General features: G+C 37.8%; 1 protein-coding gene across 1 annotated transcript in view; it reads left to right on the forward strand.

Moving 5' to 3' along the window:
- The window catches only part of ARID4A (AT rich interactive domain 4A (RBP1-like)), a 77,476-nt gene that overhangs the window by 43,463 nt on the left and 9,295 nt on the right, over positions 1–24,718 (forward strand). Inside the window, exons 12-20 of the mRNA XM_006891814.1 lie at positions 2,779–2,873; positions 3,052–3,149; positions 5,141–5,372; positions 11,095–11,342; positions 14,060–14,257; positions 18,129–18,213; positions 19,009–19,150; positions 21,794–22,924; positions 23,100–23,204. Coding sequence (XP_006891876.1) covers positions 2,779–2,873; positions 3,052–3,149; positions 5,141–5,372; positions 11,095–11,342; positions 14,060–14,257; positions 18,129–18,213; positions 19,009–19,150; positions 21,794–22,924; positions 23,100–23,204 — 2,334 coding nt within the window. The remainder of the gene's footprint in view (positions 1–2,778; positions 2,874–3,051; positions 3,150–5,140; positions 5,373–11,094; positions 11,343–14,059; positions 14,258–18,128; positions 18,214–19,008; positions 19,151–21,793; positions 22,925–23,099; positions 23,205–24,718) is intronic.

Raw genomic sequence — 24,718 nt, forward strand, 5'->3', positions numbered from 1 at the left:
TCGCGGCCCTCTGCCCAGGGCGGACTGCCCTCGGCCCCCGGCTCGGGGCAAGCCGTTGCGGCCCTCTGCCCGGGGCGGGCTGCCCTCGGCCCCCGGCTTGGGGCAAGCCGTCGCGATCCTCAGGGTGAGCTCCTCAGTCCCCAGATTGTGCCATCTGACCCCTGGGTGGGGAAGGAGAAGAAAAAAAAAAAGAATGCCTAGGGTATCCAGAGAATGTTACCTAGGCCACCTTCTGCCACCCTCCCCCCAGTAAACCTGAAAGCAACACCCTCAAAGCCCTTCTGTTTGTAACTCACAAGCACAAGTTTGTTCTCTCTGGGTTTGCTCCCTTTCCTATAGGTAACCTTAACTCTGAGTTTTACTCCAGAATTGACCCTGAACCCAGTGCCAGTAACAAAAAGGAAATACAACTGACAGTTAAGGAAGCAAAGGAGGATGGAGCCTCTGGGTTCAACCAGCCATCCCCACTGGACCCTCTTGGGAAAACACTTTGCAGTCCAGAGGGGAGCAAATGACAGGAAAATATCTTCTAACAGAGCAAGAAGGCAAGCAGCTGTAAGCCAAGACCACCAGTAAGGTGATAAAGCGTCCTCCTTTCCCGCCTTTACAGGAGCCTAGGCTCCTGTTCAGCATGAAGAAGCCAGAGAGTCGGCATCCAATTCCCAAATCAATAAGACAGTTGGTTTAATTACTATTGGAAAATGCTTGTCATTCCTCTGTAGCATCTGGTCCCCACTGGACCCTCATCATTTCCTTCACCTTCTCCCCCCACCAAACTGTGCAGCTTTGCAACTGCATCCTGGCCCATCCTCACCCTTCTGCCTCCAACCCTTACCTCCTTGTACCCCCAATATGTTTTTCCCAATTAAAAAAAAAACAAAAACAAACCACACAAAAAAATGTATTCGAATTTTGTAAATAAACTAGTAGAAAATTTAAAAACAACAACCCAGATTGTTAAACAATTTAAAAAAGAATTATGAGGATGAGGAGGAGAAAAGAAAATTGTTATGGGTCTTCAAATAGTAGTGTGAATATGATTAAAGTTTAGTTTCTCTGGGACATAGGGAGCTCTGGTAGCCTAATGGCAAGAAGCTGCGCTGCAGTCCTGAAGGCATGTGGTTTGAGGCCACTACCTGCTTTGTAGGAGAAGGATGGGCAATCTCCTCCCATGCGATTACCTGCTCCTAAAAACCTGCCAGCGGGTCAGCTGTGTGTTGATTCCAACTCGAGGGTACACCGCAACATTTAAAAACTGAAATGTGGCCAGTCTTAATGTGTATATCTCTTAATTACTAATGACACATTTGTGGAAAGTAAACTTGTTGATCTCAAGTCTCAACCATTTAAATAGAGTGTGAGGAAAAACTCAGTGTGGATGATAGGATAGACGTTCTCATAAAATTCGAAGTCAAGACTGAAAAACCAGTTCCTGTCAACTCAGTTTGGATTGAGGGAGCCCTTTGTGGGTCTGGGAAGAACTGCTCTGTTGGATTTTCAGTGACTGACTTTTTTTTAATGGAAGCACGTTGCTAGGGATTGTTAATAGGAGGTGTCACTGGGGTGATAGGAACTGCTCATCTTTTGACTTACTATGAAGGCTAAAAAAAATTGTAAATTAATAGTATGCAAAGGCATTTCATTGCTTGGATCACAACAAATTGTGGCTAACCTTGAGGAAAATGGGAATCTAGAACACTTGACTGTGCTTATGTGAAACCCATACTTGGACCATTAAGCAGTCCTCAGAACAGATCATGGAAACACTGTATGGTTCAAAATCAGGAAGGGAGTGTGTCAGGGATATGTCCTGCCCCATAGGTTTTCAATCTATATGCAGAACAGATCATTCGGGAAACAGAGCTTTATGAGGAGGAATGTGGTATCAGGATTGGAGGTAGACTCATCAACCTACGTATGCACATGACACAGCCTTGCTGAAACTGAAGAACTGAAGCACTTGTTGCAGAAGGTCAAGGCCTGTAGTCTTCAATATGGATTGAAGCTTAACATCAAGAAGACAAAGATTCTCACCACTGGGCCATCTGGTGGTACCGTGATGGATGGAGAAGAGATTGAGGTTCTTAAACAGTTAACAGCTTGCTTGTCAATACTTATAACCTCAGCAGTCAAGAAATCAAAAGATGAATTGCATTGGGAAAACCTGTTGTCAGGGGCCCCTCCAGAGTGCTGAAAAGCAATGATGTCAGACTAGAGACGAAGGTGCTTCTAATCCAGGCCATCGTCTTCACAATTACTTGCTCTGCATCAGTGAGCTGGACAATATCTAAGAATGACAGAAGAAGAATTGATGCCTTTGAATTTTGGTGCTGGAGAAGAGTCTTGAACATATGGATTGCCAAGAAAACAAATAGGTCTGTCTTGGAGAGGGTAAAACCAAGTTTCTCTTTGGAGACTAGGATTTTGAAGCTAAGTTTTACATACTTTGGGCATGTGGTCAGGAGATACTGGTCCTTGGAGAAGGACATCTTCCTTGGAAGGGTGGAGAAAGACAGCACAAGAGAGGAAGAACCCAGATGAGATGGATTGAAACAGTGACGGGAGCAATAGGGGTAGATGTGTCAGAATTAGACTGGCTAAGGACAGGGCAGGATTCAGAGCTGCTGTACTTAGGGTCACTATGGGTCGCAGTTGACTCAATGGCACATAACAACAACAATTAATGAAATTTAAGGAATTTGAAGTTGGTAACTATCTTTTCAAGTTAGTATGTTTTTATTTAAATAAATGTTTTGTTTCTACTCTGGTATTAAAAAGGTACTCCAATCAACAAACCACCTGTTTTGGGTTATAAAGATCTCAATCTCTTCAAACTCTTCAGGCTGGTTTATCATCAGGGCGGATGTGACAATGTGAGTATAATGCCACTCCTTGAAATCTTTTATGAAGTGACAAGTTAAATTATCTGATGTTTCATTGTTATATATATATTCTGGGTAATAATAAGCACATTTTTTTAGTAGGCATAGAATTTTAGTGTACAGATTATTTCCCTTTGCAAAAGTTAATAAATAAAAATTAATTTTCCAGATTGATAGTGGTGCTGTATGGAAGCAAATTTATATGGACCTTGGCATTCCTATTTTGAATTCAGCTGCTTCCTACAATGTAAAAACTGCTTATAGAAAGTAAGTAGTATAGTTTATTTGTCAAAGAATACATATTTATAGGAAATGTTTTTTACTACTTTTTAATTAAATTGAAATGAATAAATTATGGAAGATTGAAGTTAGATACAGTATATGAAGTGTTTTAAGTTGACAGATGCTTGAAGTTTAGGAGTCCTTGGGTAGTGCATACAGTGATGTACTCAACTAAAAACGTTGCTGGTTTAAACTTACCCAAAGAGCCTTGGATCAGATGCATGGTGATGGGCTTCTGAGGAGTCTCAGCCTTGAAAACCCAGTGGCACATGCAGTTCTGCTCTGCACCTCTTGGGTTTCCGTAGGTCACAATCAACTCAGTACCTAGTAACACCAATTGTAAATAAATTGTCATAGTTTGAAATTCCTTCAGTGCATCAAGTCTATTTTATCCCATTTCTTTTTTTTTTTTTTTAAATTATTTTTGTGTGAGTGTACTGTCAAATCAGATCTGACTGGTACAGGAGGAGATTGTCCCTCCTTCCCCGGCAGAGCATCTGGTGGATTCGAACCGTGAGCCTCTGGGATTGTAGTTGCAGCTCCTTGCCACTAGGACACCAGAGCTCCCCTCATTTCTTTTTTTTTTTAAGTAATTTTTTATTTTAATTGTGATTTTCATGAAAGTTTATAGAAAAGTTAGATTTTCATTCATTCATCATTATACATTTTACCATCTCTCCTGCCGAAGTTCCCTTTTTAAAAAATCATTTAATGAAAGTTTACAGACACTTTGGATTTCCATTCATTCATTGTTGCACTTTTCTCCCTGCCCACCCCTCCCCCCAGTTCACGTTTCTCTTTGAAAATAAAAAAAAAAAAATCTTCCATTGTTATACAATCCCCACCCCCAAGTCCACTTTCCTATGCAGCTTTCATTCTGGACTTCTGTCATGACAATAATACCTAATCATACATTCCTCCTAAACAATTCTTTCCCTCATCTGTTTCAATGCAGTATACATTATCTCCCCTTAGTTTACCTCCAACTTTGATATCAGTCCCGTTTTATAACAGTGGCACTAAGCAATATTTGTCCTTTTGTGACTGAGATATTTCACTCAGCATAATGAGCTCCAAGGTCACCCATTTTGAATAATATTTCATAAGTTCCTTAATTTTCAATGCAGCATAGTATTCTATTATGTGAGTATACCAGAGCTTCTCAATCCATTTGTTTGTTGATGGGCACTTAGGTTGTTTCCAATTCTTTGCTATTGTGAACAAAGCCACAATAAACATGGATGTGCATATATCTGCTTGAATGGCAGTTCCGGTTTCTTTAGGGTATATCCTCAGTAGTGGAATTGCTGAGTCAAATGATATTTCTATTTTCAACTTTTTGAGAAAGTGCCATACTACCTTCCATAGTGATTGTACAATTTTACAGTCCCACCAACAGTGAATAAGGGTTCCAATTTCTCTGTAACCTTGCCAGCAGTTGTTGTTTGTTGTTCTGTTAAATTTTGCTATTTTTACTGGGGTGAGATAATATAGTAGTTTTTATTTGCATCTCTCTTAGAGCTAGGGATTTTGAACATTTCGTTATGTGTTTGTTCATCATCTGAATGTCTTCTTTGGTAAAGTGTCTATTCATATCCTGTGCCCATTTTTCAATTGGGTTGTTTACCTTTATCTTGTTGTGCTTACTTTATCCTATTTCTGACATCAGGATTTCCTTTTCAGAATCAGGGATGTGAATCAGTATTTACAGTCTGAAATTATTGTACATGCTATAAAGCTCTCTTCATATGAAATGAACGACAGCTATATATTTGCAGTTTTATCACAGGCTCAGATTTCTCAGGAAGGCATTTTATTTTATGATCAGTATTTATGTTTGTTGTTAATAATGCTATGTAAAACACCAAGAAAAGGAAGTGAATGGCTTGATTTGTAATTTTTTAAAATAATGTGTGTTAGTAACCAAATTAACTTGAAAGAGTAAGATTTCTTAATATCAAATATTGTTTGCCTAGGTATCTCTATGGTTTTGAGGAGTATTGCCGTTCTGCAAATATTCAGTTCAGAACCATTCACCACCATGAACCAAAAGTAAAAGAAGAAAAAAAAGACTTTGAAGAATCAATGGAAGAGGTGCTAAAAGAAGATCAAGAAATGCCTTTAGTAGAAGTGAAGAGTGAACCTGAAGAAAATATTGATTCAAACAGTGAAAGTGAAAGAGATGAAATAGAATTAAAATCTCCCAGGGTAAGGAGTCAATACTAATTTTGTCTGGTTTACTTTCAGAATTTTTTAATAGTTTTAAATGTTTTGGATATACACGTAAAAGTACAACAGTGAACCGTCATATACTCATCACATAGAATTTTGGCTAATCCAGATTAAAGAGGAGAACATTTTCACAGATATATTTATTACTGTACTATTTGTATTAGTAAGGAATTAATAATTTTTGCCGAAGGTAAATTCATGCCACATCTTTATGTATTCTGCAGGCTGGTTATATAAGATGATGTAGATCTTTATGTTGTGATGAGAAAACAAATCCACACTAAACTTGTTTAGTGAGAAAGGAAGTATTTAGAATAATATGTCTAAAAATGAAATTTGTAGGTGTTGTTGTTATGTGCCGTCGAGTCATTTGTGACTCATAGAGACCCTATGTACAACAGCCCTAAACCCTGCTCTATCCTGCGCCAACCGCACTGCCTCTGACACATCCATCCCAATTACCCCAGTCACCGAATCAATCTATCTCATAGAGGGTCTTCCCCTCCTGCGCTGTCCCTCTACCCGCCCAAGCATGATGTCCCTCTCCAAGGACCCGTCCCTCCTTGCAACATAAATATGTCAGAAGACATATTATGTCCAAAGTATGTCAGACGAAGCCCCAGAATCCTTGCCTCCAAGGAGTAGCTTGGTTTAATCCTCTCCAAGATGAATCTGTTTGTTTTCCTGGCAGTCCATGGTACATTCAGTACTCTTCTCCAGCACCACAGCTCAAAAGCATCCACTCTCCTTCTGTCCTCCCTAGTCATTGTTCAACTCTCTGATGCATAACAAGCGATTGCAAAGACCATGGCCTGTATCAGGTGCACCTTAGTCTCCAGAGAGACACCTTTGCTCCTGAGTACTTTAGAGAGGTCCCTAACAGCAGACTCTCCCATCGGGATATGCTTTTTGATTTCCTGACTGCTGGTGCCAAGAGTGTTGACTGTGGAGCCGAGCAAATTGAAGCTGTGAACAATCTCAATCTCTCCACCATCCATCCTGACGCTGCCAATTGGTCCAGTGGTGAGAATCTTTGTCTTCTTGACATTGAGCCTCAGTCCATACTGAAGGCTGCAGTCCTTGACAAAAGTGCATGAGGTCCTCCTCAGTTTCAGCAAGCAGGGTTGTGTCATCTGCATAACGCAGATTGTTAATAGATCTTCCACCAATCCTGATGCCACAATTCTCCTCATAGAGCCCAGCCTCTTGGATAATCTGCATACATGTTGAAAAGGTATGGAGACAGGATGCATCCCTGGCGTACACCCTTCCCAATTTTGAACCATGCAGAGGTAGACATCAATAATATACAGGTTTAAAATGCAGATAGATAAGTTGTTTTCTACCATCTACCAAAAAGTACTCTGCAAAGACCTACTATGTGTCAGGCACTATTTAGATCTGAAGATGCAAAAATGAATTTAAAAAGGTCTTGACTACTACACAACTTCTTTCTTTACATTCTAGTGCTTTGTTATAAAAATAATTAAAATAATTTTTTAAAAAATTAAAAAAAGAATAAATGTGTACTTTCTCTTCTACCTTTGAAGTGTAAAAGATATATGGAAATATTGATTTTTTCTTTTTCCCCCTTTTAACTTTTTTAAGTAATTTTAATGAAAGTTTATAGAGACTTTGGATTTCAATTCATTTGCTGTTGTACTTTTCTCCCTGCCCACCCCTCCCCCCTAATTCACTCTTCTCTTTGAAAAGTGAACGATGAAATTCTTTGATTGTTACACAATCCTTCCCCTCAAGTCCACTCTACTCTGTAGCCTTCATTCTGGACTCCTGTCATGACAATAAAACCTAATATATCAGTTTTAAACAGTTGTCTCCCTCATCTGTTTTAATGCAGTATACATTATTTATCCACTCTCTTTCAGTCTTCCCTCAACCCCAATATCAGTCCCATTTTACAACAGTGGCACTGTGCAGTATTTGTCCTTTTGTGACTGAGATATTTCACTCAGCATAATGTCCTGCAGGATCACCCATTTTTGATAATATTTCATGAGCTCCATTGTTTTTCGATGCAGCGTAATATTCTATTGTGTGAATATATCACAGCTTCTCTGTCCATTCGTTTGTGGGCACTTAGGTTGTTTCCTACTCTTTGCTTAAAGCCGCAAAAAACATGGGTGTGCATATATCTGCTTGGGTAGTAGTTACGGTTTCATTAGGGTATATTTCCAGTAGTGGAATTGCTGGGTCAAATGGTATTTCTCTTTGCAACTTTTTGAGACAGCACCATATAGCCTTCCATAGTGACTGTACCATTTTACTCTCAGAATTTTTTTTTTAATAGAAGAATTTTCTGCCAGTTAATGGTGGTTGATTTAAAGAAAAATTGGTAAATGGTGAAATAGCTCATCAGTTTCATGGACAGTTAAACATGTAACAAAAAACTGGCCAGAAGCTGCTGGACATAAAACAGGTTCCTGCTGGCCTGCTGAGCTCCCCAGAGACTCATTCATCTAGTTCTCACTTTTTGACTATTGAAGCAACTCAGTCCATTAAACTGTAGTCATAGATGTGATGATAATGTTAATTTGAGCTTTAAAGACAGAAGAACCAGAGACCCCAAAGCTGCTACACAGTTCAAAATTTAAAGAGTTAATTTTTGTTGTTGTTCTTATGTGTCTTCAAGTCACCTGTGGCCCATAGTGACCCTATGTACACCTGTGAACCCTGCTCTGAGCCAGTCTCACTATTTCGACACACCAACCGTCATTGCCCCAGTTATCTTTTTTCCATTATGATTTGAGAGTTTACAAAAGCTTTTCCATGTAGTCATTCATACATATTTTGTTTTACAACATGAATTACAACACTCCCAGTGTCATCACAGTTTTCTCTCCTCTTTGTAATTCTTATTTCTAATAATCTGTTTTTTCTGCTTTATTCTATCCTCTGAAGTTTATTTTTGGGCAGATGCTGTGCTTTTAACTTTATCCAGTTGGTTATTCTGAAAAGTGAGAGCCTTCCTGGTTGTTGGTCACCTTAAAGGCCTGTCTGTTATTTTACTGAAAGGAGAGCCACGGGGCTGAATTTTGTTCCAAGTCTCAGAAACTAAGAACAAACAAATCTGTCATGAAGGAAGTGCAACCAGGTCTCCTTAGAGGAAAGTATGCTGAGACTTCAGCTCACATATTTTGCTTATATTGTCAGGAAGAGCCATTCATTGGAATAAAGGAACATGCTTGGAAAGCTGGAGGGTCAGCAAAAGAGAGGAAGATTGACACAGTGACAGTAACGGGGAGCTTGAGCATGGTAGAGATGATGAGGACAATGGAGGACAAGGCAAGGTTTCCATCTTTTGTTCATAGGTGCCTTTCATTTGGCAGCACCTAATAACAATAAGGGTTACATGTATATCCCAGGAGTTCTGCCAGCCTCTGTTAGGTCAGTGTGTGTAGGCACAATTGTTGCTATTTCTGAGTTTTGTTCTGCATTTTCTGTCACCATATCTAGGATCTGTTGCTCTGATCCCTTTTAGAGTGGTCAGTGGAGGTAGTGGCACCAGTTCATTTTCCTGGTCTCAGGATTGTGGAAGTTGACATTGATCTGGTCCATTAGTCCCTTGGACTAGTTAGTTACTTCAGTACACCTTGACTTTTTTTCCCTCCTTGTTTTGGAGGAATAGACTAATAGTTGCACCGTACACGGACAAAGTCATTGTGGACTAGGTTGTAACAATTGACAGTAAGGTCCATTTAGATTATGGTTCTAAGCCCCCAGAAACAACTCAGTTCCTCAGGGTGTTTGGTAATGATTAAGAAGTTTACATAGCTTTGCCTTGACTCTGTTAAATGCATGGATATATTTCATGCATATACTAATATGCATTACTATATGCATTGTTATGCTTGTTGTTGTATACCATAAATATTGATGGTTTTGTGTAATTTTATTTAGCTTTTTTGTAGTAGTAGACTCCTCTTATTTGTCCTTTTATTGCTAACTTTCTTTACTCAGCTTTAAGTCATTGTTCTCATGTTTTTAAGGAAGCACCAAACTGTTCTACACATGATTTACACAGTTAAACAGTCCCACCAGTGATGTGTGATAGAATTCCAATCTGTCTATACCTTTGCCAGCATTTGCTGTTTGATGTCTTAATTGAACTTTGCTACTGTTCCTAGAATGTGATGATGTATCATTGTTGTTTGGATTTGTAACTTTCTAATAGTTAAAATATTTTGAGCATTTCTTCCTGTGTTTTTAAGCCATCTGAATGTTTTCTTTGACATTGAGATGAAGTATCTCTTCATATCTCCTTTCGTGCTGTGATTAGGTTATTTGCATTTTTCTTTTTGAGGTATCTATATATTTCAGAGTGATTGCTTTGTTAGCTATGTCATTGTTAAATATTTCCTCCCAGTATGTAGCTTCTGTTTTTACACCTAAGCCCTTGTCTGTCTTCAGTTCAAAATATGATTTATGGCTCGTCTTTTAATTTTCTGCAAATAACTAGCCAGTTTTGCCAGGACTGCTTTTTAAATAGATTGTTTCCTCCCACTTAATGGATTTCACCTCTATCTAAGGTCAGCTATCCATAAATAGATTGACTTCTAAATGATCTAATTTTATTCTTTTTAGTAGTAATTTAATTATTTCCTTGACGTAGATATTTTTTGTTGTTGTGAAATACTTAAAATGAGATACAACAATGTCGTAACCAAAGGACAAGGATCGGTTTGTAATTTTAATGTACTTTATAGCCAAAATTCATAATTGTCATTAGTAACTGTCGAGCCTAGTGAGATCCATAGGGAACCTATGGAAAATAGATCTGAACTCTGCCCTGTCCTGTGCCCTCCTCATCATTTCTGACACACTCAAGCCTGTTAATGCAGTCACATTGTCAGTCCATGTGGTTTGCTTGAGGGTTTTTCCTCTCTTTCGCTCTCCCTCTGTGTCTCCAAGCAAGATGACCCTCTCCAAGGAATAGACTTTTCTAGCAGCATGTCTAAAGTATGAGAGACGAAGCTTTGTTATCTTTGCCTCCAGAGAGCACTCTGGCTGCACTTTAAGACATATCTGCTTATTCTTTTGGCAGTCCATGAGATGTTCAGTAATTTAAACATTAAAAAAAACAAATATACCTACTCTATGGAGTCTGATGTGGCTCATAGGGACCATCCTTTGGCTTCCAAGATTGTATTTCTTTATAGCAGGAGACTGGCTGTCTTTCTTTCATGGAGCAGCTAGTGAATTCAAGCTATTGACCTTTTGGTTAGCATCCCCAATGTGTAACGCACTATGTTGATAGGGCTCTTGTCCCAAGGGATACATTATAACCAGGATGGGATAATCAGCTAGTGTCTCCTGACCAAGGATTTATTAGTCCTTACCTTTATGAATTTAATGTTAGTCAGTACTAGAAATCATACCATCCTCTGTCTCAAGGAAGTAATAGTTTACAAAAGGTCATGAAGACCTTACTGAATAAAGCTATTAGATAAGACCATGAAGAACTAGCAAAAGGAACATAGTTACTTCACATTGGCTACTCTTGTACTTAGGCAAGGAGAGATAAGTGCATGTGAGTTGATTGGTTGTGAGAGTCAGATCTCACGACAGACTGAAAGTTAGCTGTTGCCATGCAAGTTTAAGAGAAAAGAAAACATTTTTTTTTCTGCTTTCATCCTTTTTATAGTGATAGTGATCTTACAGCTTATATTCCCTCTACCAGGGACGGAGGAAAATTGTTCGAGATGCAAATTGTGTTACAAAAGAAATCGAAGAGGAGAAAACAGAAGACAAATTAAAAGATAATGATGCAGAAAATAAGGATGTAGATGATGACGAAACCACAGAGAAAAAAGAAAATGAGCTGCTACTGGGGAGGAAAAGCACACCAAAGCAAAAAGAGAAGAAAATCACAAAGCAGGAGGACTCTGACAAAGACTCAGATGAAGAGGAAGAGAAAAGCCAAGAGAGGTACATGATCTTACGTTTGTTCTTGAGAAGTACCTGTCTGGGTACAGCAGTGCTTTTGTTCCTGCTTAGAGATTCAGGTTTGAGGGAATATTTTCTTATTGGGACTTCCATTCCTCTTGTCTAATGAAGGTGAGACACATTGTGAAGATGATGTGTATCGCCTTTCGGAATTGGAGAATATACTGGTCGCACCATTTTAATAGCACTTGTGCTCTAAACAGTGGCCTCAAAGAAGGCTGCGCCACCCAGTCAAAAGAAAGGTCCTGCAGTTGACAGCAGGGAAGGGAGCTGGAGAAAAATGGAGGAAGTGGACAAGAGGAAACAGCGACAGCAAAAAATCCATTTTAAAAAAGGTACAATGTGGGAAAGCTAACAAACACATGGGTGCACAGTACTAGCAGGTGTTTCTGTGTGTTAGCTTTATCTAGGACATTTTTCTTTTTTCAAGTTTTGTATTAGAATAAGTGGCATGCACCCCTGATTCTAGTTTTAAAAATTCATTCTTGCCCCACATAACACCAATAAATTTCAACTTTTTACTGTCTGTCCTGTTTGCTGTTAAATGAAAACTGTATTCCCCTGCCCCTCGATGTGTTATATATGATCCAGAGTGACTTAAAACTAAGCAGATTAAGATAGCCCATCTAGATCAAGGTAATATTTGATGATGTTACTCAGTTGACCAACTCTGTAAATAGTTTATCCAAAACTTTTTACTTATTTTTTAAAATATTTTACTAAGTGAAATGTAAATTTGCAGTAGCAGGTAACATAGTTGTATAGAATATTTCTACCCAGAGTTACTTTTCAAAATTATGTGATGCAAAGTTTTCTAGAAATAGTAGTTTTGAAATAAAATTTTGGAAAACTGGCTTGCTGCAAACAACCAGCCAGTGGCTGACACCCATTGAAAGTTAACTTCTGAGAAAATACTTGCAGAAATCAAATAATTGGTGAGTGCGAAAGGTAAATTTCATGATTCAGTACAAAGATGTATAGGAGTTAGACAGTTATATTTGAAGTAGTTCATTACTAAACAAAAGAAAGTTCTGCAATGAAATATAATTAGGATCCGCAAGAATAAGAGAAAATAATTGGCATTGATAATAGTGGTATAGATGTAGAATTTTATATACAGGTAGTCCTCAACCTGCAATGGGGTTCCTTTCCGACGACTTCACTGTAAGTCCTTGCTCATGGAAGTCTGCTAACTCTTTTTAGTTTTAATTGTCATCAGCCTTCTTATGAATCCAATATTCACTTATCTTTGGAGACTTGCATGAGCATGATAACATCAAATTATGCACTGCAGCATTATATGTAATAGAGAGTACTATTGATAAAACGTACCAAAACAAAACAGAAATGAAGTCACAAGTGTAGCTCATCTAACTCAAACACACCATTACATCAGGCACTACCGGTGTCGAACAATAAATATAAACAATGGTGAATAATCTGAAAACAATTCTAATTTGGAGTATTGTTAAAGACTAGCATTAAGATATGTATGATATACATGCAATATACTACATTTATGTACATAAACTATTTGTTTTCAAAGTCTATTTGTTTTGTTTTCAAAGTCTATTTGTTCAGAGAAAACAAAGTTTAATAGATGTAAATATGAAAATCTATATTTTCAAAAGTTGAATATACACACAGCAAATACAGTATTTTCATTCCACAACTGGGCTCAGAGAAGTAAAGAGACTTTTATCTACAGAAGTAATTTCTATTCTAAGTATTTTCTCTTGAAGTTTTAAAAATTAATTTATCAAGCTATAATTGGAAGTTTTCCTTGGAGAGAAAATATTCCCACCACCAATGAGTTGTTAAAGTTTTTTTTATGTCAGATTCTATGCTGGTTACCAAAATTATGTCCTATATTTATTATATAACGCAGTGTCTCCTCTTAAGCTTTTAAAATCAATGACACTATAGTGATACATGTTATATTGCCATAAATATATCTGAATTCTGTAGAATTAATGCATTTACCTTATTACAAAAGTATTTACATATTGCTGGACCTAGTGTGTGAATGTTCTTTATCCTTGATTATCACTGTAGAGAAAAGCCGCTGAGTGATCAGTAAAGTTATCAGTGAGTTATCAGCGAGCACATAAAGTGTTGCTCTTCTGATTCTATACCATTGTTTTAGCACGTGATCTAATACTTGAATATCTGATCTTTTTCGATGAGGGTGGAGAAACCTGTTAAAATAGTGTAAAGACAACATTACTAATACAGATAGCCCTGTTCATTATTTTGCCCACACAAAAATTTATTTTTTGCTAAGAACCATTCTAAATGAAACAGAAGGTCACAATAAAATTAAAGATAAATTACTTATAGGAAGTTATAAAATGCCTTTAGGTCATTTTCACATATAAGATGGCACTGGAGTATGAACTCCAAAGACTTTTAGAGAATATTGTTTTGATATCAAAGAATTTTACCTACCCTCTCATTAACTTTGGCCACCGATTGCCTTATAAGAATTATGGATTTTGGGTACACTGTACCTTTATACAAGAAAAAATCATTTCCTGATAAGTAGTTCATTACAATCTTCTCCTTCTCCTCCTTCTTCTCCTCCTCCACTGACATGCTATTAAGGTAATACTTAAGTTGTGAATATTGGATTCTTTTAGTGTTTCTTTTGTTTGCCATTAAATTGTTAGTAGCACTGTTGATGTTATGACTTACTGCAGGGAAGAAACGGAAAGCAAATGTGACTCAGAAGGTGAGGAAGACGAGGAAGACATGGAACCCTGCCTAACAGGAACCAAAGTGAAAGTAAAATACGGTCGAGGGAAAACACAGAAAATTTATGAAGCCAGCATTAAAAGCACTGAAATTGATGATGGAGAAGTTCTATACTTGGTACATTACTATGGCTGGAATGTCAGGTAAGTAAAAAGTTGTTTTATTATTGCGATTCCTTTCAGTGGGAAAAACAGATTCTTGTAAAGTTGTAAAGGACTGAATGCAACTGGTGTATTTGTAGTGTTCACCTAGATTCTAGATTTTCTCTAAGTCTTTATTTCTACTATTCTGCAAGCTCTCTCTGCTTCCAGCCAACATCACCAGGAACACACCTATAAGTGCATGAGCTGGACTTTGTCATCCTCTGCAGTGAGAAAGAACACACACAGACGGGGATTCTCCTGCGTCTCAGTGTGAGAGGGTGTTGGACGAAACAGTGCCTACTTCGAGCATTTGATTTTTATTCTTTTTGCTTAGCAGGATGGAAGGCTGTGTCATGCATCTTAATGAAGCAAACTCTCTGAATACTGAAAAATTGTTAGAGTGGAATTAGATCTGAGTTTCTATTAGATGTTTTGTTGGCAAGTATCTAAGTAACATGGCTCTGCTCTAGATTGGATGCCGTAAAGAAATGCAGAATCTGAGGACTGGCAATTTTGGTATATCTTAATTCAAATAATAATGCTGTAATTGTTAAAGAAGCCGGACTCTCTCATAATAGTCAGGAAAAGAGAACGCTTGGGTTTTTTAAAAAGAACTTCGAACTTTTTATTGTGATGTAAGTGAAAGTTTACAAAGCACAGTAGTTTCCATTCAACAATTTTCATACACACTTTACTGATAGTGATTACCACCCTCACCTGGAACAGCCGCCGTCACACGTCTTCTGTGTCTCCTGTTTCATTTGTCCTTGCTGCCTTCTCCACGTTATCCCGGGGCATATGGTGCCATTTTAATCTCATGTGATTGATTGGTTGTTCTGATGAGTGTCTTTTCTCCCTGGTGTTACTGAGCACCTTAAAGCCCTGTTTGTTGGATCTTGTAAGGGAATGATTTCAGTTGTAGGCTTAAGGACCCTATGGGAGCTTTGTGATTTAGTCTATAGAGTGCTTTATAGCTGTTAACACAAAGGCCGTGCTTCTGGCAGTACTCGTCCACCAGTGACTCTGTTCAAGAAAGAAGGGCAATGTCTTTCTGTGCAGCTTGTGCCTTGGAAGTCTCTTGGGGGGTCAGCTATGAGATTGAGGTGTTTTGAAGGACCATAGTCTTGGTGATTCCACTAGTCTCTATCATAACTATTAAGTCTTGTCTTACTTATGATTGAGTTTTAGTCCACATTTTTCTCCCACTGTTAGAGACCTTCTGTTGTGATTGTTTTCAGAGCAGTCAGCAACAGTGGCTAGTAGAAGAATTCAGGGTCATGGAGATTGAACTTCACTAAGTTTTTAAGATGCCTATCACTAATCACTAAAGTAGAATATAGAACATTTTTGTCTTTGTGGATTGTGTTATGCCATTTGACCTTGATGTCCCCTGTGAATGTAGCTTGTTATTGTGGCATGGCCAGTGTTCTTGCTTTCCTGTGTTTAGATATGACAGAGAGACGTCTTATTTTTGTCTTGCCCATCTTGGTCAAGAGTGGCCTCATTTGATGTTGTTGTTCTGTAGAGCTCCATGGCTTTAGCAGCAAGTGTCAGAGGTATTTGTAGCATTGTTAGGGCCTAACTGACAGAGTCCCAGGCACACTGCTTCATGCTAGGGTCTGCTTTCTTTCTCCTTTGGAAAGTCTTGTGTTTCATTGTCAGTGGTTGACCTGTACTTGCTTGGAACCATACCACTCCATGGTTTCACAATTTACTACATGTCTGCTCTTACTGTGCTTCAGTATTCTATCTCTAGATTGGAGAGAACAAAGTTCTTGCTTTAGAAGTAGGAGTTGTGAGAAATAATGGCAATACTTATGTTAATTAACATGTAAAGAGCATAGAACAATGGCTGTTTACTAAATAAAATCTCTCCTGCACCTGAAGAAGTCTGTGGACTTACTGAATAACATAGAAAACTTTACATTTGTTTATCTTTAAACTGTGTTGTTGAATTACTAGGAGAAGGCCACTTTGAGTCACTGTATTTGCAGCACATTCACCTTCTTTTTTCTTCAGATTTTACTCAGTCTATAACCACTCACTCTTAGTTCTCATCTCAATATATGTCTGTTGGTGTTTTCTCACATTTCCCATTCCAACATTTCTTTCGCACCTTTTTAATCTCAGTTATGCTCAGTTTGTTTGATAAACTCACTCATTACCTGATTATTCACAGAGTTTATAATGTTCTGTTGTTCTTCTCTCTCCTTAAAATCTGGTATAATTCTGGCTTGCTCATTGAAACAATAACATCACACATCCGGGAGAATCTAGACTGATTTTTTTAAATCGACTTAGTGTTGGGGAGCCCTGGCCTCTAGTGGTGAACCTCTGGGACTGCACTCAGTTATCTGTATTAGTGTTGAAAGTACGTTTGTGAGATAGCATGTTCTGCAGGCCAAAGTGGCCTGAAAGCACATGAGGCTTGTGCTCCGGTCTCCTATCTCCAGGCAAAGTTTGGAATTGGGAGTAGCTGTTCTCTAGCCTTTTCCAGGAGGAACCAGTCTTTAGAGAGAGACATAATGCTAGGAAAGGTAGTTGTTGTTTATTGTTGAGTACCCTCGAGTTGCCTACCGATGGCACTTAATAACAACAACCCTTGAGTCAGAGCCGAGTCATAGCTGACCCTCCAGCAGCTTTCCAGAGGCAATAAATCACATAGGAGGAGATTGCACGTATTTTTCCGGTAGAGCAGCTGGTTGATTTGAACTGCATACTTTTAGTTTGGCAGCATAATTCCTTATCATTAAGCCCCCAGAGCTTGGGAAAGGTCAGGTAAAGAGAGGAAGACTCAACAAGATGGACTGACACAGCAACTGGTCTTGAGGATGTCTGAATTTCGGATGATGGTACAGGATAGGGCAAGGTGCAGATATGATCTTTATAGGGTTACTGAGTCCTGGTTTACTTGACAGCATCTAAAAGCAACAGGCTTCTCTCTTTGTTTGCCTCTGATCCAGATAGATGCAACATTATGTAACAGTTACCAGACCATATTTTTATTATGTATTTTTCTTGCACACAAGTTACAAGTTGCTTGAAGGGACAAGCCTTGTCATCTCTGTTTTTTCCCCTTTGCATAACTTTCTCTTAAATAATCTCATGTATACTACTAGATCCTCAGTAAATGTGTGTTAGTGAAGAGAGTACAGTTGTTTGAACACCTGATAAAATGCTCACAGAATTGATGATTGGGCTTAATTCAAGAGATTATTTTCAAATCATGGTAATCATGGTACCATGTCAGTGTAAATATTTGCACATAGAAACTTTGTCTTCATTTTGCTTTGCTCTGCAATAGCTGTATCACAAAGAGAGGGCATGGCTTTCATGTGTGTGAGTTTCTGTTAACATGCTACCATCAAAGGTGCTTGCTATGTTGGGGTTGGTTTTGTACTTTGAAAATTCAATTTTGAGCTTTACAAATACCAATATACTTAAATAATTTAAGAACTGTTGTTTAATTCTAGAAAGTTTTCAATTTCTTATTTGCCCTTGACTAATAAAGTGGGCTAAAATGTAAAAATTATGTCAGTGGTTTTAGAAAAAAGCAGAGTAAAAACACGGAGTTAAGAGTTTTCCAGTTGCGCGAAACAGAATTAACTTAGGTAAAAGAAATGTGTGTTTTTTAAAAAAAATTCCAGTCATGGTTTGCCTGATCAGTGCTCCCTCCATGCCGGTTTATCTAAGATTCTCTTGCTTGCTTCCTTAGCGTACTTACTAGGACAGGCCCTGTACCATATTACCAGTTTCCGTCACATTTGCTGAGTAGAAACAAACTCTTCAATATATCTCATGGTTGTTTTCTTGTTGTGAACACATTTTAAATAGGATATCATTGTAAAATCTTTATATTTTTTATTTTAAGGTATGATGAATGGGTGAAGGCTGACAGGATAATCTGGCCTTTGGACAAAGGTGGACCAAAGAAAAAACAGAAGAAAAAAGCTAAAGTATGTTCATTGATACATATCCTTCATCAGAAGTACAGGAATTCTCTAAATTTAACTGTAATGTTTTTGTTAGGATTACTAAGGAGCAAAGAAGTAAAAACTTAAAACACATCACCACCTTGTTTCTGAAAAGGTGAAAACCAACTACCCCTAGGGCAGGGAGTTCAAACTCAATAGGTAGTAGTAACTGTAGTCTTTGGAAATAAGTGGTAAGGCAGGATTTCAGTGACAAGCCAGAGGACACAGTCCTCAGCTAGTGGTGGTGGTGACTAGGACTAGCCTTGCTAGAGTTCTCAGATTTAGGGTTTCCAAGTCTTAGAGTTTTTTAAGTCATCTAGATTTTTAAAAATGTGAAATCTGATTTTTACATTCAGAATCTACAGTTAAAATTTTAACTCCTCTGTCTCCTGAGCATTTGTGTACTTTACTTGGTAGACTGAATTTTTTCAGACTTTGCTATAGAAATTAACCTAGCTTTTCATCTATTTGATGATAGCTGTTTCTTTTCCTCTGGGGATAGAAAGATACAAGAGTGGTTGCTGAGTGCTTGTGAGGATCTCTAAATAATGCATTGACCCTGCCATACTGTGTAATTGTTTTGCTACAAATTGTCCAATGTATTAGTCATATAAATTGTGTTCTAAAATTTTTTAAAAAAGAAATTCTGTAAGTACAGATAGAGTTGACCTATAAAAAGTAACTAACTTGTGGCAGTTACAGTTTTCCTCAAAGAGATACAGTATTCATTTTTCATAAAGCATTGGCTCTTCTCCTATATTTTATTGTTTTGCTCAGAATAAAGAAGATCTTGAAAAGGATGAAAAGAGGGATGAGGAGAGGCAGAAGTCAAAACGTGGACGACCTCCTTTAAAATCTACCCTTTCATCAAACATGCCATATGGTTTGTCTAAGACACCAAACAGTGAAGGAAAATCAGGTACCAGATGTGCTCACAACAATATGCCAGACAGCTCACCTCTATCAAATGGAATAGAAGGTGCTTAATTTTTTAGGATCACTGAGTTTTCAAAAATCAGTAATACAAATAATAAAACTTTAGTTTTTTGAGAGAACTTCTGGGTCATATGATATGAAATAGTGTGATTTGAGCAGGAAGTTTATTTTGCTATCCCATTTTACTATAAAATACCTGTAGGGTGATTAGACGTTAACTATGTCTGCTGTAAATTCAGTCTAGCTTACCCAGAATCTTTCAACAAAGCAGATCTTTTAAAAAAGGTCTGTTTAAGTTCAAAGAGAATACCGGACAGGCTTACAGCGGACACTGATGGAACTTGAAGATGATCGCCCTCAGTGTCTTTCTGAGCCAGGAACTAATCTCATCTCTGTGGCTCAGTTTTCATCCAAACAGTAGTCATGTTCATAAGGTGAAGGATGACTCCAGGAAGGTTCTCACTTCTTGGAACAATCAATGAAACAAGATCATATGGGCAGTATTTACCTAGGGAGAGAGTGCCGAAGGCAGGAACGGATAGGTGAGAAGGAATAAAGGAGACAAAAATTAGAATTTGGAGAGATTGCTGTTATTATGTGGGGACTGTAATTAATGCCATTAAAAAAAAATCTCTAAAAAAAAAATAATCTCTGAGTGAATGAATGGAACACCAATTGTTTAGTAGTAAACTTTCTTTTAAGACATAATTTTTATGTAGTATAGGAAGTTAGGGTGAATTGGTAAGGAGTTGGGCTGCCAACCCAAAGCTATACAGTTCACATCCCCTAGCTGCTCTGCAGAAGAAAGGTGGCTAATCTCCTAGGAGACTTACCACTTCTGAAAACCTGCTAGAAGGTCAGCTATGAGTTGATTCCAACTTGATGGTATACAACACTATAGTATAAGGGACCTCGGGTGGCCTAGTTTTATTATAGCTGCGCTATAATCCTTCAGGCATGTGGTTTGAATCCACCAGCTGCTGTCTGGGAGAAGGATGGGTAGTCTCCTCCTGTGCAATTTACTGCCTCTGAAAGCATGCTGGAGGGTCAGCTGTAAATCAGTTCTGACTCATTGGTACACAGCAACAGCTAGTTTAGACATGTTTTGTGATGAAAACAGCTGACCATTTATTCTGTTTTTATTCCATTTTACCACTTTTCTAACTTTGTGTATTTGTCCATGCTATTTAATGAATATGAAATAATTTTATGGTCAGAATTAAATATGAAATGTTTTCCTCAAAGGAAAATACTACTCTAAGTTATATACATACAGGAGCTCTGTTGGTCTAGTTGTTAGAAGCTGCACTGTGATCCCAAAGGCATGTGGTTTGAATCCTTCAGCTAGTCTGTGGGAGAAGGGTGAGAAGTCACCTTCGGTGTGATTTACTGCCTCTGAAAATGTGTTGGAGGGTCAGCTATGGGTCAGTTCTCACTCAGCGGCACACAGCAAACAACAAAGCTATATATATAGTTGCCACAAGGTTCTTTTGTGCAAATCCTCCTACCTACTGCCATCTGCTGGAAGGCTGTTAACATACACACTTAGAAGATGTCTTTCAGTGCCCCCTTCTGTGGAATGCCCACTTTCAGTGTACAGCATACAAAAGTGTGCACTGAAACTTTGTTAAACTACTATATAAAAGCATTTTTTTAATTTATTAATGATGCAAATCTTTTTATTCTATTTATTATAAAGTAACAACATGTCTCTGAACCCATTTTTTTTAAAAAGATACATTTACTTTTGTGGGCTATTTATTTAGGATAGGAGCATGCGGTGGCAGAATATATTTATATTTTCAGCTCCCATCCAGACTTAAAACAGTACTAATTGTAAAATTCCCTTGTGAAAAAAGATTAGTTTATTTTGCAAGACAAGAGCTTGCTTTGTACTTTCTTGTCTCTGAGAAGAAAACTTATAATTTTGAGAATTTTAATGGCTCATGTTCAGTGTCTGTTCTTTCCAGAATTATTTTAGGTGGATGCCCTGTTCCCTTCTAGATGTGAAATGGTCATCACATTTAGGAATTCATGCATACTAGCTCTCAAGAGCTCTGATGACCTAGTCCATAGGGAGTTGCACTGCCAACCCCAAGGTCACACCTCTCTGGCAGTTTGAATTCACCAACGGCTCAGGGGAGAAAGATGACAGTCTCCTCTCCTGTGACTTACAGCCTTGGAAACCCACTGGGGGCTTGGCTATGAGTCAGTTCCAACTTATTGGCAATGAGTGGGTGAATGAACTTTCAGGTTAAACCACTTAACATACTGACTTCGTATTTCAGTAGTAGTCCTTTGATTTTTCTAAAGGCTGTTGTAGCCTAACTAGGATGTTATTGTTGTTATTGTTGAGGAAAATTGCAAAATAGGTCTTTATACACAGATTTGTCTTAGTAAGACTTGTTATATATTGTATTTTTATGTGATGTTTCGTTTGGGATCTCTCCATTTCAATTTTTGGTACAAATATGTGACTGATTTTATATAACAGATTTCTGCAAGGAGGCCTCCAGAGGTAAATGTGACTAAGCCATTTGTTCATTTTTATTGGGATTTTTAATATGTCATTTTATTAGTAACTAAAATAGAAACCTTTTTAACATAATAATATGTCCTTTTACAGATTCTTGTTCGTCTGATAGTGAAACAGAAGACCCTTTGGAAAAGAATTTGATGAATGAAGAACTTTCTCCTGATATTAAAGAAGAAGTAGAAAAAAATGAACATTTAAGTGATGATAAACTAGATGAAGAAAATCCAAAGATTGCACATATATTAAAAGAAAATGATAGGACTCAAATGCAACCGTTGGAAACCCTCAAGTTAGAAGTTGGGGAAAATGAACAAATAGTACAGATTTTTGGAAGCAAAGTGGAACAAATAATAGACATTAAAAAAGAGGCAGAAAAATCGCCTAAAGGAAAAGGAAGAAGGAGCAAAACAAAAGATATTTCTTTAGAAATTATAAAGATTTCCTCTTTGAGCCAGGATGAAGCAGGATGTGAGCCTCAAACAGAAGCTCAGAATCTAGAATATTCTGCATTGGACAATAAAGACTTTTCTTCTGCTGAAGATGAAATTGACCAATGTATAAAAGGAAAAAAGTTGAAACGGAAAATACTAGGACAATCTTCACCAGAGAAAAAAATAAGACTTGAGAATGGGATGGAAATACCAAATAGCTTATCTCAAGAAAGGACGAGTGATTGTGTAGGAACTGAGGGAATGAAAAACTTAAACTTTGAACAGCACTTTGAAACAGAAAATGAAGGAATGCCATCATTAATAGCAGAATCAAATCAAAACATTCAAGAACTGACTAGTGAAAAATCCAGTAGTCCAGCAGAAGAAATTGTAAATACTTCACTAAAAGAAGAAGAAGATGCAATGCCTTTAATTGGACCTGAAACTTTGGTTTGCCATGAAGTAGATTTGGACGATTTGGATGAAAAAGAGAAGACCAATGTCGAGGATGTAGTGGTGGAAAGCTCTGAGTCCAATTCTCTTGTTTCAATTCCACCTGCCTTACCTCCCGTGGTTCAGCCTAACTTCTCAGTAGCTTCACCACTCACCCTCAGTCAAGACGAGTCTCGAAGTATCAAAAGTGAGAGTGACATAACAATTGAAGTTGACAGCATTGCTGAGGAATCTCAGGAAGGTCTCTGTGAGAGGGAATCAGCAAATGGATTTGAAGCCAGTGTCGCTTCCACCACCTGTAGTATAATTATACAAGAAAGAGAGAACAGAGAAAAGGGTAAGGACTTTCTTGGGGGGAGAAGGGAATTAGCCTTTTAGCATTTTTTTCCATTTTAAAAACTGATACAAAATAATTTTTCTTTCCATCTTTTATCTTTCTTTTCCCTGTTTATTGTATATATAAAAAGTATGTGTAGAAAAGTGGATAAATAAGTTTACCTTTGTTTTCTCAGGTCAGAAAAGGCCAAGTGATGGAAATAGTGAGTTGTTGACAAAAAAACTAAAACGTACTCCAAAGCGAATAAGTGCTGTAGCCAAAAATGAAAAGAATGGAGCAGGTTAGTGGTTTCTAACGCTAGATTTAATATGTTAGTATTTTTCAACTCTTTCTAACAGATTTAACATAAATTTTTTAAAATTGTGGTCTGAAAAGAACTATTTCACCATTAACTAACCTGAAAATACTTTACACATTGCATTTGAGATGGAATAACTGCTTCTCTTGAAAGTTTGCTTAATTCGTATTTCTTCTATGAGAATGTTTAATAGTAGAGGACTGTATTTTTTAAATGTTGGTTAAGAGAAAAATAACCTTTGCTGTGGTTTTTAGGAGCTTAAGAAGTTTATACTTAGATATAGAATCTTTTCCTATAAGTAGAAAAACTTGTTTCTAAATATCGTCACGGTAATATTAAAAGATGAGGAAAATAAAGACAGTTTTAATTGACAGAAGCAAGGATATTTGTAAATAGAGTAGGTTATATGAAAAGTACTTCTATGTAATAAAGGCTAAAATCAGGTTATATATTGTAGTAGACGTGAATGTGATTGATTTTGACAAAGTTTTACCTCTGCATACTGCTAAGAACTTAATGGAAGAGACAAATTGCATTGGGAAAGTCGGCTGTGAGGGACCTCTCCAGAGTACTAGAGAGCAACGATGTCAGGCTGGAGACTAAGGTGCACCTGATCTGGGCTATAGTCTTCGCAATTATGTGCTATGCATCAGAAAGTTGGACAGTGAATAGGATTGATAGAGAATTGATGCCTTTGAGCTGTGGTGCTGGAGAAGAGTCTTGACTATACCATGGATTGCTAGGAGAACAAACGGGTTTGTCCTGGAGAAAGTGAAGCCGGAATGCTCCTTGGAGTCAAAGATTCTGAAGCTTCGTCTGACATACTTTGGGCATTTTGCAAGGAGGGACTGGTCCTTGGAGAGGGACATCATGTTTGGCAGAGTGGAGGGGCGGCAAAGGAGAGGAAGACCTTCAATGAGATGGATTGATTCTGTGACTGGAGCGGTGGGAATAAGTGTGTTTGAGATGGCTAGGTTGGCAGAGGATAGAAGAACGTATAGAGCTCTTGTACATAGGGTCGCTATGAGTCGCAGACGACTCAATGACACATAACAACAACACACATTTCAAGGAAAGGAATATGTTGTTAGATGCCATTGAGTTAAAAACTACTCATAGTGACCTTATGAACCTGTCCTATCCTGTGCCATCTTCATCATGTCTCACAGTTGAGCCCAGGCGGCAGTTTGCAGCTGTTTCTCCTCATGTCTTAGGGTCTTCCTATATGGACCTTACCTCTAATACTATAATTACCCATAGTCCTCTATTGTTCATAGGGTTTCCCAGCGGCCTCTTATTTTGGCAGTGGGTGGCAATTCACTTAAACTAAATTTCAGAGGAAAACCTCTGAGCCATATTTGAAGTTCTTAATAGCACACATGACTAAATGGCTACACAGTATTGTTGTAGAGTTAGAAAATAATAATGAAAGTGCAGCAATGAATAAATGGAAATCCAAAATCTCTGTAAATGTTCATTAAAATTATTAAAAAAAA

Source organism: Elephantulus edwardii, unplaced genomic scaffold (genome assembly GCF_000299155.1).
Source record: "Elephantulus edwardii isolate Elephantulus edwardi_28Jun2011 unplaced genomic scaffold, EleEdw1.0 scaffold00104, whole genome shotgun sequence".
NCBI classification, from domain to species: domain Eukaryota; kingdom Metazoa; phylum Chordata; class Mammalia; order Macroscelidea; family Macroscelididae; genus Elephantulus; species Elephantulus edwardii.